This window comes from Octopus bimaculoides, chromosome 27, assembly GCF_046866305.1.
Source record: "Octopus bimaculoides isolate indiv1 chromosome 27, ASM4686630v1, whole genome shotgun sequence".
In the NCBI taxonomy this organism is placed as follows: domain Eukaryota; kingdom Metazoa; phylum Mollusca; class Cephalopoda; order Octopoda; family Octopodidae; genus Octopus; species Octopus bimaculoides.
Genome location: NC_142954.1, coordinates 19,256,765 through 19,270,427, shown reverse-complemented (window position 1 = coordinate 19,270,427; position 13,663 = coordinate 19,256,765). Strand labels below are relative to the sequence as shown.

At 39.3% G+C, this 13,663-nt stretch overlaps 1 protein-coding gene across 2 annotated transcripts in view; it reads left to right on the top strand.

The window, feature by feature from the left end:
* The window catches only part of LOC106868984 (uncharacterized), a 46,496-nt gene that overhangs the window by 1,286 nt on the left and 31,547 nt on the right, over positions 1-13,663 (top strand). For both annotated transcript variants that reach the window (XM_089343423.1, XM_089343421.1), the window contains exons 2-6: positions 5,483-5,543; positions 7,793-7,903; positions 9,635-9,725; positions 11,797-11,833; positions 12,405-12,544. In XM_089343423.1, coding sequence (XP_089199549.1) covers positions 5,485-5,543; positions 7,793-7,903; positions 9,635-9,725; positions 11,797-11,833; positions 12,405-12,544 — 438 coding nt within the window. In that variant the 5' untranslated portion in view covers positions 5,483-5,484. The remainder of the gene's footprint in view (positions 1-5,482; positions 5,544-7,792; positions 7,904-9,634; positions 9,726-11,796; positions 11,834-12,404; positions 12,545-13,663) is intronic.

Sequence of the window (13,663 nt, the reverse complement as noted above, 5' to 3'; positions counted from 1 at the left end):
TGTCCTTGTTTGTCCCCTCTATGTTTAGCCCCTTGTGGGCAATAAAGATATAAAAGAACTTTAAGGGCATTGGTTCCAGGTTTTGTTTCCTCAGAGACCATTTTATCACAGAACAAGGGATTCTGTTGAAAGCTTTCTCTATGCCAAATACTTTGACTTATTCTTAGTTAAATACTTCTGTAGTTGTCTGACAAAGAAAACGGTGTCCCTAATACTTCTTCTTGCATCTCATCTAGTTTTAATTCTATCCCTAATAAATTGGGCTATAACCCTTACTGTTAGTGTCATGACCTGGTCCAGCAATTTGATATCTCTGGTGCCACATAAAAAGTACAGGTGATGGCACCATGAAAAAAGCCATGACTGGTAAGTTCGCTGTCATCAATTCACTACAGGGTAAGTTCACCTTAAGGAATGTTCAGTACATAGAAAGTTCACCACAAGAAAAGTTTATGGAGAGAAAAGTTCACAGTAAAAGAATTTAAAAAAAACTGGTTGGTACTAGAAAGGGCATCCTGGTGTAGAAGAGGGCCAAAAATGGACTATGGAACTTGGTGTGGCCACTGGCTTTGATAGCTCCGATCAAGCTGTTCAACCCATGCTGGCATGGAAAATGGATGTTAAAGGATGATGATGATGTAATTGTTTCTATCTAAAACAACTCTTTTACCCTTGTAATGGCTGATTAAAATGGAATTTAGGAAATATTCATATATATATACACACACACTCAAGCAACACATATATACCAGGGGTTTTCAAACTTTTTGACTTGCGGACCCCTTTATATTTCAGGCGTTACCTTAGGGACCCCCTTATAAACGCTTATGAAATTTATACATAAATATTTGCTTAAAATAACATATATTTTTACATTTATTTATTTAACAGTATTTAACAAATAGGTTTATTGTCAATTAAAAGATTTCGATTAAAAAACATATATAAAATCAAATTGCCCATAAAAAGTATTTGCTGTCCACGGACCCCCTGTCTTGTCCTTGCGGACCCCCTGTCTTGTCCTTGCAGACCCCCTGTGGTCCGCGGACCACAGTTTGAAAGCCACTGATATATACACACACGATATACATACATTCATATATATATATTTATATATACTCAGAGACATGGGTATATATACCAATATCAGGTGATCAGGAAGCATAACAATATATCTTAATTCCGAACCAAAATATAAAATTTCCAATACACACATGCATGCGTGCATGTGCACACACACACACACACATTCTTTGCCAGCCACCAAACAAAATCATATTAACAGCCGATTGATCAAAATGGAAGTGAACATAGGACTCAAGGCTTGCTCTATAATTGTTCAATGTGTGTGATTTGACAGAGATTTTGGCTGTTGTTTCTAGTAAAGGAATTTCACAAGCAGGGACTCTGTTGAAGGCTTTTTCCAGGTCATGTTTATTGCCCCTGTGCATCTTCCACATAGAAAATATTACTTTCTCCATTAGAATTCCTATGACTCTAGTGCACTTCTTGTGTACTTACCCCAACCCACCGAGTTGCAATAGTACAACCCTTAGAAGCCCCACCTGACTCAATAATACCAACCTTAAATAACATTACTCATATGATCACATATATCAGTGGCCATGCCTCCTCCCAATCCAACACTAGTATTGATAATGGCCCCTGCTCTTCTCTACTGGTAACTAACCATACAAATTTGACCTCCCCAATGATCAATTCAAACCCATCAGTGCAAGCAAGAAAACCTACAACTACCAGGTGTCTCAACTCTGCTCTCTTGGAGGCTTCTGTTTGGGCAAAAATGTAGCCTATAAATGCCAAGTAGTAATACCATGCACCAAACAAGGGTCTACATTGGCAGCACTCTTGATACTGAGCATATATGAACACTTTCTCCAATCTAACTTCTAAATTATCTATCTCTTTAGCAATTTATATACACAACCACAAATCCCAAAATATTCCCTCTACACTATCCTGGTCCATCATTCATGAGGTTCCTCCTTACAACACCAACTTTGGCATTTGTAAACTGTGTTTAAGGGAATCACTCACCATCCAGGCTGGTCTGCTGGTCCTGTCACTATAAGATGTTAGGGGTTCGATCATCTGCTTGCAATATCTCAGATGCAGCTGTGCATTGTTAACCAGGTAGAGGAGATGTCCTCTTGGGGTTAAAAAATCTGCAGTAAAATCCATTTGAATGGACAGCCATGTTGAAGTGGCTACAAACATTACTGATATATATATATATATATATATATATGTATATATATATACTCTTTTACTCTTTTACTTGTTTCAGTCATTTGACTGCGGCCATGCTGGAGCACCGCCTTTAGTCGAGCAAATCGACCCCAGGACTTATTCTTTGGATGCCTAGTACTTATTCTATCGGTCTTTTTGCTGAACCACTATGTTACGGGGACCTAAACACACCACCATCGGTTGTCAAGCGATGTTGGGGGGACAAACATAGACACACAAACATATACACACATATATATATATATATATATATATATACATATATACGACAGGCTTCTTTCAGTTTCCGTCTACCAAATCCACTCACAAGGCTTTGGTCGGCCCGAGGCTATAGTAGAAGACACTTACCCAAGGTGCCACACAGTAGGAATGAACCCGGAACCATGTGGTTGGTAGGCTAGCTACTTATCACACAGCCACTCCTGCGCCTATATATATATATATATATATATATATATATATATATATTTGTATTTTGGGATGGTCTTTTTTTTTTTTTTTTTGCCAAATAGACGCATGCACTATATATTCATGTCCATTGTCCAGAAATTTTGCATCACACATCTGTGACCTCCTCAGCAACACTTTCCATCTTCATGTGTGCTCTTGCTCTGCTGGTTCTATTCTCTAAATTTTGCTTGGATGTAGTTTGGCAGGCTGTCTGTGGGGAAGCACACAACCTCCCTATTTCTTGTGCGATGAATGAACTTATGCAGGCCATTTGCAGGACTTCTTGTCGAGTTGCTTTGCCTCTCTACTATTCCATCTTCTAGTGCATTGTCCAAAATCTAAGTTTAGTACTGGCTATGGTAAAGTGTGCTTCTATTTCATCATTTGTCTGTTGAGGGATGCAAATTCCTTTGTTAAAAGGTAGGGTTGACAGATAGGCATAGGAGTGGCTGTGTGGTAAGTAGCTTGCTTACCAACCACATGGTTCCGGGTTCAGTCCCACTGCGTGGCACCTTGGGCAAGTGTCTTCTACTATAGCCTCGGGCCAACCAAAGCCTTATGAGTGGATTTGGTAGACGGAAACTGAAAGAAGCCCGTTGTATATATGTATATATATGTATGTGTGTGTGTATATGTTTGTGTGTCTTTGTTTGTCCCCCCAACATCGCTTGACAACCGATGCTGGTGTGTTTACGTCCCCCGTAACTTAGCGGTTCTACACAAGAGACCGATAGAATAAGTACTTGGCTTACAAAGAGTAAGTTCTGGGGTCGATTTGGTTGACTGAGAGCAGTGCTCCAGCATGTCCACAGTCAAATAACTGAAACAAGTAAGAGCATATACATATATATATATATATATATATATATATATATATATATATATATATATATATGCATATATATACATATACACACACACACACACACATATATATATATATATATATGTATGTATGTATGTATGTATGTATGTATATATACCTGTATTCATATAATAGTGACCATTATTATCAAATAAAAGAATAAAGATACAATGACATGTCAAGAACATAATGTTATTTATTGATTAATTATTATAATGGTCTGTGACAAATAGCTATATATTTCATTCATTACAACTTGTCAAGTGCATAACAAGTTGAAGCACGTAAGGGAAATCGTAGTGAAGGCTTTAGAAACATCTAGACTACATTAGCAATTGCTCCTATCCAAAACGCAAGTTAAAAAATCTCTGTATTTATAAATCATGCTGCACAAAAGAGTGTTAAAGTCATGTTCAACATGTTCAGGAGTACTTGGACATGTGATGGTCTTCTGCTGCTGAGATTGTTGTTGTTGTTAGCACTCCGTCGCTCACGACGTCGAGGGTTCCAGTTGATCCGATCAACGGAACAGCCTGCTCGTGAAATTAATGTGCAAGTGGCTGAGCACTCCACAGACACGTGTACCCTTAACGTAATTCTTGGGGATATTCAGCGTGACACAGTGTGACAAGGCTGACCCTTTGAATTACAGACACAACAGAAACAGGAAGAGAGAGTGAGAGAAAGTTGTGGTGAAAGAGTACAGCAGGGTTTGCCACCATCCCCTGCCGGAGCCTCGTGGAGCTTTAGGTGTTTTCGCTCAATAAACACTCATAACACCCAGTCTGGGAATCGAAACTATGATCCTATGACCGTAAGTCTGCTGCCCTAACCACTGGGCCATTGCGCCTCCACTCTGCTGCTGAGATAGTCTCTGGAGAAAATTCCTTTCTTGGATCATTATCATCATCATCATCATCCTTTAGCGTCGCATTTCATGCTGGTATTGGTTAGATGGTAGGACAAGAGTGCTCTACCAGGCTTCAGTTCGATTTTGGCTTGCTTTTTACAGCCTGATGCCCTTCCTAATGCCAGCCACTCTAAGAGTCCAGTGGGATGTGTCACTAGCAGGTGTGCCCTTACATGTTAACAGAATGGGTGCTTTTACGTGTCACTGGCTTGAGTACCGCTATGTGTCGCTGGTATGGGTACCTTGGCATACCACCAGCACAGTTGCTTCTATGTGCCACCATCACGGGTGCTTTTATGCATCACTAGGACTGGCCACAACTATGATTTCACCAAGTCTCCACAAACACAGCAAATCGTTAAAGGTCTTGATCGCTTGTCATCGTCTCGCTAAGATCCAACATTTGATGATCATGCTTCACCACCTCATTCCTTGTCTTCCTGTATATACCTCTTCTACAGGTCCCCACCATAGTTAGAGATCAGCACTTCTTTATGCAGCTGCCCTCAACCAATTTTTCTATATGTGTGTGTGTGTGTGTGTATATATATATCATTATCGTCATCATTGTTTAATATCCGTTTTCCATTCTGGCATGGGTTGGACGGTTTGACTGAGGACTGGCAAGCCAGGAGGCTGCACCAGGCTCTAATCTGATCTGGCAAGGTTTCTACAGCTGGTTGCCCTTCCTAACGCCAACCACTCCAAGAGTGTAGTGAGTGCTTTCTACATGCCACCAGCACACAAATCAGTCAGGTCGCAATGGCATCGAACATGCTTGTATGGTACTTTTAAACGTGTCACCAGCGCAGGAGCCAGTCTAGTGACACTGGCATCGACCACGCTCAAATGGTGCTTCCCAATAGTGGGTATGTTTAATCATAGAACACGTATTTCTGTGTTGAAATATATTCATGTGAAGTTGTGTATCTTTTATCTCTCTCTCTCTCTCTCTGTATATATATATATTTACATATCCTTCTCAGATATGACGAATCAACAATGGTACAAAGACAGGTCCAGTGCTTTGAAGAAGATGAAAGCGAAGTAAGTATTTGTTTTCTTAATTTTTGTTATTTTTTTTATTGTTGTTGTTTCTATGGCAGTGGATTTAGCAGAATTGATTAAACATCAGGCAAAATGCCTTGTGGTATTTAATTGATTTCTTTTATATTCTAACTTCAAGTCCCATCAAGATGGACATTGCCATTTTATTCTTCTGAAAACAACAGCTAAGAAGTCTTATTGTTCCATGATGAAATTCCAGGGTTGATTCCATTGCCTGGCATCTTTGGAGCAGGTTGATCCAAGCCTTTTAGGTTAAATCTGGGAAACTCTGTAGAAGTTGGACGAAATGCCATTGAGTATTTTATCCAAGGAACTACCGATTCTGCCCACTCATTTGAAATGGAATTGGTGTTTGTGTCTCATATTCACAAAAATGACCATTCCAAGATGCAACACACACACACACACACACACACATGCAAGCATGCACACACACAGATGCACGCACAAACACACACATGCACACACGCATGCATGCACACACGCATGCATGCACACACACATGCATGCTCACATGCACACACATGCACAAACACACACACACAGTTCTTTTGAATTAATTATTTTTTAATGATATGAAAGAAGTCATTAAAAATTATTCTTTCATACATTTAAAACATTCTTCAGTTTCATGGTGGTTATACATACGTGGCAGGCACACACACACACACACACACACATATGCATGTATATATGTATGTATGTATGTATCAATATGTGTGTATATCTATCTATATATATATATATATATATATATATATATATATATATATATATATGTATATATACATGTAAACATATGTAATCATATGTATACATATATATGAATATATATATATATATATATATATATATATATATATAAATTTAATGAATGGAGTAAAACGCATATATGTATATATGTATATATATATGTATATATATAAGTATAACGTCATACACTCTCTCTTTCCTTTCCTGAGCGTCCAATAATACTATCCATATCACGTCCTCACTTTGTTGTTTTTTTGTTTTTTTGTTATTGTTTTTTTGAACTATATATATATATATATATATATATATATATATATATATGCATATTCATATGTATATATATATATATATCATCATCATCATCGTTTAACGTCCGCTTTCCATGCTAGCATGGGTTGGACGATTTGACTGAGGACTGGTGCAACCAGATGGCTACACCAGGCTCCAATCTAATTTGGCAGAGTTTCTACAGCTGGATGCCCTTCCTAACGCCAACCACTCAGAGAGTGTAGTGGGTGCTTTTACGTGCCACCGGCATGAAAACGGCCACGCTCGAAATGGTGTCTTTTATGTGCCACCCGCACAAGAGCCAGTCCAGGGGCACTGGCAACGATCTCGCTCGAAAACCCTACAAGGCCAGTCAGGCGGTACTGGCAACGGTCACGCTCAGGATGGTACATCTTATGTGCCACCCACACAAGAGCTAGTCCAGGGGCACTGGCAACGATCTCACTTGGCTTGCCGGGTCTTATATATATATATAAATAATACAAATTGGGATAAGCTTAATTTTATTCGTTCTTAGTCGAAACACATGTGTTGTTATGTCCTGTTTTATTATTTTTATTGTATTTGTGTACCAGTTAGGTTTCTTTCTGTACTTGTTTTTGTATACATTCCATATTTCTTCCAAGGTATCTAATGCTCTTAGCTTAGTTTTTCCTTGGGGCTGGCCAGATTGGAGCAATATGAAGTATAACCAGCCGAATTGCAAAGATAATCTGGATCTCGACTGATGAAAGAAAACTCCGAATGACCTGTCCTTGTTTTCTCAATATCATCTATCTGGATGTTTTGTCCCTTTCTTGTATCACCTAACTGTCTGGATGTTTTGCGTTCTCATCCCATTTTGTATTATTTATATATATATAGCGGCCTACGTACACTTTGTCTCTTATATGTAAATATACATATATATATATGTGTGTGTGTGTGTGTGTATGTAGTTATATGTGTGTGTGTGTGCGTGTGTGTGCGTCTAGTCAATTCAAATAAAAAAAACATAACAAACAAACGTGAAGACGTGTACAAGAAATGTATTAACTTGACACTCAGTGAAAGAAGAGAGTTTTATATATATCTGTGTGTGTATATATATATACACACACACACACACACACATACACACACATGCATTTGTAGATTTATATAATATATAAAGTTATGCTGTGTAAGAGAGTAATTTTGCATTTCAGGACTTTAGGAATAATGGGAGCTGGTTTTATTGCTGATGTAGAAACCAGGAACATGGAAGAACGACTGAATGTGATGAAAACAGCAATAGAAAGAGACAAGGAAGAGCGGAAGTGAGCTTACACTTTTCTTGTTTTTTTTTTGTTTTTCTTGAGTTAATCTTTAATCCTGAATCATAAATTTCTATACAGGATGTCTAAGAATTAACTATCTCAGGGAAATCAGACAATTTTTTTTTTTAAACTTGCTTTTATTCAAATCTATCATGTTTTATATGTGTTAAAAGTATGAATTTTAAATTTTGTTTAGCTTTTACCTGTTTCGGTCATTAGACTGCGGCCATGCTGGGGCAACACCTTGAATCTTTAGTTGAATGAATTGACTCCAGTAAATATTTTTTAAGCCTGACCATGGGATTGCACCTAGAAAGTTACCCTCTGAGGCACAAGTCTGGGCAAGGTTGTTTATGGAAGACCAGCAGTCGCCCATGCATACCGGCCTCCCCTCTCCACGCCACCAGTGTTATCCAAGAGAAAGGCAAAGGGGCCGATATAGCTTGGCACCTGTGACATCGCAACTCATTTCTACAGCTGAGTGAACTGGAGCAACATGAAATAAAGTGTCTTGCTCAAGAACACATGGCCACTCCTGTGCATATATATATATATATATATATATATATATGTATGTGTGTGAATATATATATATATATATAAGTTCAAAAAAGGAAAAAGACAAAAATACAACAACATGAGGACAGATTGTGTTACTAGATGCTCGGGAAAGGAAAGAAAAAATAAACTACACTCTTGGAGTGGTTGGCATTAGGAACGGCATCCAGCTGTAGAAACTCTGCCAAATCAGATTGGAGCCTGGTGTCCAACCCATGCTAGCATGGAAAGCGGACGTTAAACGATGATGATGATGATGATGATACATATATGAAGGGTTTCTTTCAGTTTCCTTCTACTAAATCCACTCACAAAGCTTTTAGTAGAAGACGCTTGCCAAAGGTTCCATGCAGTGGGACAGAACCCAGAAGATTATGGTTGCGAAGTGAACTTCTTACCACACAGCCACAGCAGTGCCTAAAAATTTCCACTTTTTCTTGTCTAGCCCTTAATTGCTTTTAACTTCCTTTAATTTATTTGGTTTCAGTGTTGCATCCACTTCCTTTTCCTTCCTAACCTCTCCTACTGACAGCAATACCTTGTGGTCTTTTTATACTGGAGGTCAATGTTTTCGACTGTCCCGATGGCTAATAATTGCTGACCTTCTGGCAGTAGTTAAAACCACCACCACCACCACCATCATCATCATCATCATCATCATCATCATCATCATCATCATCATCATCATCATCATCATCATCATCATCATCATCATCATCATCATCATCATCATCATCATCATCATCATCATCATCATCATCATCATCATTTTTATTTCATATATTCGTTTTTCTGACTTACTTTATTGGCACTCCATCAGTTACGACAACGAGGGTTCCAGTTGATCCAATCAATGGAACAGTCAGCTTGTGAAATTAACATGGAAGTGACTGAGTACCCCACAGACATGCATATCCTTAACATATCTCAGGGAGATTCAGTGTGACACAGAGTGTGACAAAGCTGACCATTTTGAAATACAGGTACAACTCATTTCTGCTAACTGAGTGGACTAGAGCAGCCTGAAATAGAGTGTCTTGCTCAAGGACACAATGTGTTGCCGGGAATTGAACTCATGACCATAAGATTGTGACTCAGATACCCTTACCACTAAGCCACAGGCCTTCACTCTTTTTTCTTACATTTTTGTTATAATTTTTTTTTTTTTTCCAGAAAGCGAGGTGGCCTTTACTGGACATCAGGTCAAAAGGGTAAACTGAACAAATATGCAGATAAAATTCTATCAGCACCTAATTACAAAATGGTAAGGCTCTAAACGATATTTGTTGTCGTCATCATCATTGGTGACATCTTCATTGTCACCATATTTATCTACACGTATTTATATGCATATATATCATTGTCAGCATCATTTACTGTCCATTTTCCAAGCTGGCATGGGTTGGATGGTGTGATGGAAGCTGGTAAGCCAGAGGGCTGCACCAGGCTTCTATTGTCTGTTTTGGCATGGTTTCTAAGGTTGGATGCCCTTCCTAATGCCAGCCACTTTACAGAGTGTGTGTATATATATATATATATATATCTATATATATATATGTGCAAATGTATGTGAGTGAATGTGTAAGGGTGTGTGGATGTGTATATATATCTCTTTTACTCTTTTACTCTTTTACTTGTTTCAGTCATTTGACTGCGACCATGCTGGAGCACCGCCTTTAGTCGAGGAAATCGACCCCAGGACTTATTCTTTGTAAGCCTAGTACTTATTCTATCGGTATCTTTTGCCGAACTGCTAAGTTACAGGGACGTAAACACACCAGCATCGGTTGTCAAGCGAAGTTGGGGGGACAAACATATACACACACATACATATATATATATATATATATATATATATATATATATATATATATATATATACATATATATACATATATACATATATACAACAGGCTTCTTTCAGTTTCCGTCTACCAAATCCACTCACAAGGCTTTGGTCGGCCCGAGGCTATAGTAGAAGACACTTGCCCAAGGTGCCACACAGTGGGAATGAACCCGGAACCATGTGGTTGGTAAGCAAGCTACTTACCACACAGCCACTCCTGATATATATATATATATATATATATATATATATATATATTGTTGGAATTTACAAAAAAACAAAAAACGAAGACAGGGGTATAAACAACAAACAGGTGTAATAGTTTAATGCTCGGGAAGGTGAGAAAGTCTTTTATGTTTCGAGCCTATGCTCTTCAACAGAAAGGAACATGAGGAAATAAACAGAGAAAGAATAAAAAATGCTTTAGTGGCTAGCAGCCAATCATAGTGGCTGGTTGGACAGAGGTGGTCAGACAGGAGAGCTAGGAAGAAGGGGAGATAATAAAGTAGTGGTAATCTCAAAATGAAGGTGTGTGTGCGTGTGTGAGAGTGTGTAAGTGTGTGCGTGTGGATAGGGGCTAGTGACATTGATGTGTGGATATGTGTGTGTGTAGGTATGTGGATGATGGTGTGGATGCTGAGAAGTGGTCAGTGCTAGTATGTGCAGGGGCGTGTGTGGCATGATGTGGTGTGGTGTTGAAGTGGGGTGGTGTTGAAGTGTGGTAGTGTTGGGGAATGCGAGGGTGGGGTGTAGTGGATTCGAGGCTGGGTGTGGCTTTGGGGTGAAGATGTGGGGATGGGGTGGGGTATGCGGGAGTGGGATTGTGGGGTGGGGTGGTGGGATTGGGATGTATTGGGATGGTGGGGTGGAGTTGTGTAGGGGTGGAGTGTGGATGGAGGGGGTAACAATGAAGGGAGAAGGTGGGTAGGAGTGAAGAGAGGAAGTAGATGAGAGATGAGAGGAGAGAGGAGGGGAGTCAGATGAAGAGGGGAGGGAAATTGAGTCCATATAGTGTGAAGGAGCAAAGAGAGAAGATTAATTTCTGTTCATGGCGAAGGCGGGAGCCCAGATGGTCCCTGTGCAAGTATCTACAGCTATAGCCTCAGGCCAACCAAAGCTTTGTGAATGAGTTTGTTTGATATGTGTGTGTGTGTGTGTGCATGTGTTTGTGTTTATCCCCACCACCACTGCCTGTTGGTGTGTTTATGTCCCCATAACTGGCAGTTTGGCAAAAGAGACCAATTGTATAAACACCAGGTTTTAAAGAACTAAGTCCTGGGGCCAATTCATTCAACAAAAATTTTCCAAGGCAGAGCCCTGGCATGGTTGCAGTCTAATGACGGCAACAAGTAAAAGATAAAAGATATATTTATGCATTTAACCACACATAACGAACTTCATTTCTTTCTCTGTTTTCATTTTGGAAATATTGCATTTTTGCCTGTTTTAAACATTTTCTGCTTGTTTTCTTTTTTATTTCTTTTGACAGATGAAGAATTTGAGATTGCTAACTGACGAAAATGTTGGTAAGTCTAGCCATCATCATCATCATCGTTGCCATCGACTTTGTTATTGTGGTCATCATTGTCATTCTCTTCCTCTGCCTCCTCTTCTGCCTCCTTTTCCTCCTCCTCTACCTCTGAGTCATCTTCTCCCCCCCTCTGCCTCCTCCTCCTCTGCTCTGCTCGCCCCCTCCTCAACCTCCTCTGCTCGCTCCTCCTCTTCCTCTTCTACCCCCTTTCCCTCCTCTACTTCCTCCTCCTTATCCGCACTGTCATCCGCATGACGATGACGATCATCATCATCATCATCATCATCATTACTACCACTACCACCACCACCACTACCACCAACACCACCATCATCATCACCACTGTCCTACTCCTCCTCCCACCTATCATCATCATCATCACCATCATCGTCACCATGATCATCATCTTCTCATGTAACATAAACACATCATAGTATCAACTCCTCACCACCATTTCATTGACAATATTTATGCTTTCAGTTTGTTTTATTTATTTATAAATCTTCTTCTTCTTCTTCTTTCTCTTCTTCTTCTTCTTCTTCTTCTTCTTCTTCTTCCCACAACAGAATTGCCAGAGAGATATCCCTCTGCCAATTTATCGCAAAAACTGAGCAACATAACCAACTGGACCGGATCTCGCAAAGAGACATCTAGCAGCAAACACGGGAAGCAATGTGGACAGTGTGAAGTTAACAAAGCAGATTTCGTAAGACATGCACTGTTTTTAAATTATTCCCTTATATATTTATTCGTTCATTTATTTTTTTTATTTGCTGCTTCTTGGGAGATTCCACAGACTTGAAGATTTTGTTGCATTGCATTTTAACCTCTCTCTTTACTCTCTTTTACTCTTTTACTTGTTTCAGTCATTTGACTGTGGCCATGCTGGAGCACCACCTTTAGTCAAGCAAATCGACCCCAGGACTTATTCTTTGCAAGCCTAGTATTTATTCTATCGGTGTCTTTTGCCGAACCGCTAAGTTACGGGGACCTAAACACACCAGCATCGGTTGTCAAGCGATGTTGGAGGGGACAAACACAGACACGCAAACATATACACACACATACATATATATATACATATATACGATGGGCTTCTTTCAGTTTCCGTCTACCAAATCCACTCACAAGGCTTTGGTCGGCCCAAGGCGATAGTAGAAGACACTTGCCCAAGGTGCCACGCAGTGGGACTGAACCCGGAACCATGTGGTTGGTAAGCAAGCTACTTACCACACAGCCACTCCTATGCCTCGAGGAATTTAGTCAAAATGTTTTGATAAATTTACAAACTGAATGACAGAAAAATTCTTTGGTCCAATACTATATGAGATGTTATCACAAGGCTCCCAGACTAGTTATGTTCAGTAAAAAGTAAATTATTACCCTACACGCATAAGTGAAAGCAGGGTATTGTAATCCCTTGCCTTTGTTTGTTTGTCTGTGTGTTTGCAAAATTACTGGAAAATGGCTGAATGCATTTTCACCAAATTTGGCAGAAAAACTCATCGGGTGAGTGGCTCAAAATGATGAAAATTTGGTTTGATTATCTTTAAATATACATAAATACATGCATAGATATATGACTCTCTCTGTGTGTGTGTATGTGTGTGTGTGTGTGTGTTTGTGCATGCTCACATATGTGTGTGTGTGTACAGTGATGGATTTGGAAGTTTTGTTTATTTACGAGTTGATTTTTTAATTTCACTAGAATATAAATATATATATAATGGTATAAATATTTCATTTTGTTCACCTTCTTTTTCATATGAATCGATCCTCATCTGCATGTGCATAGATCATGGTGTACCTATGTGTATAGACACGT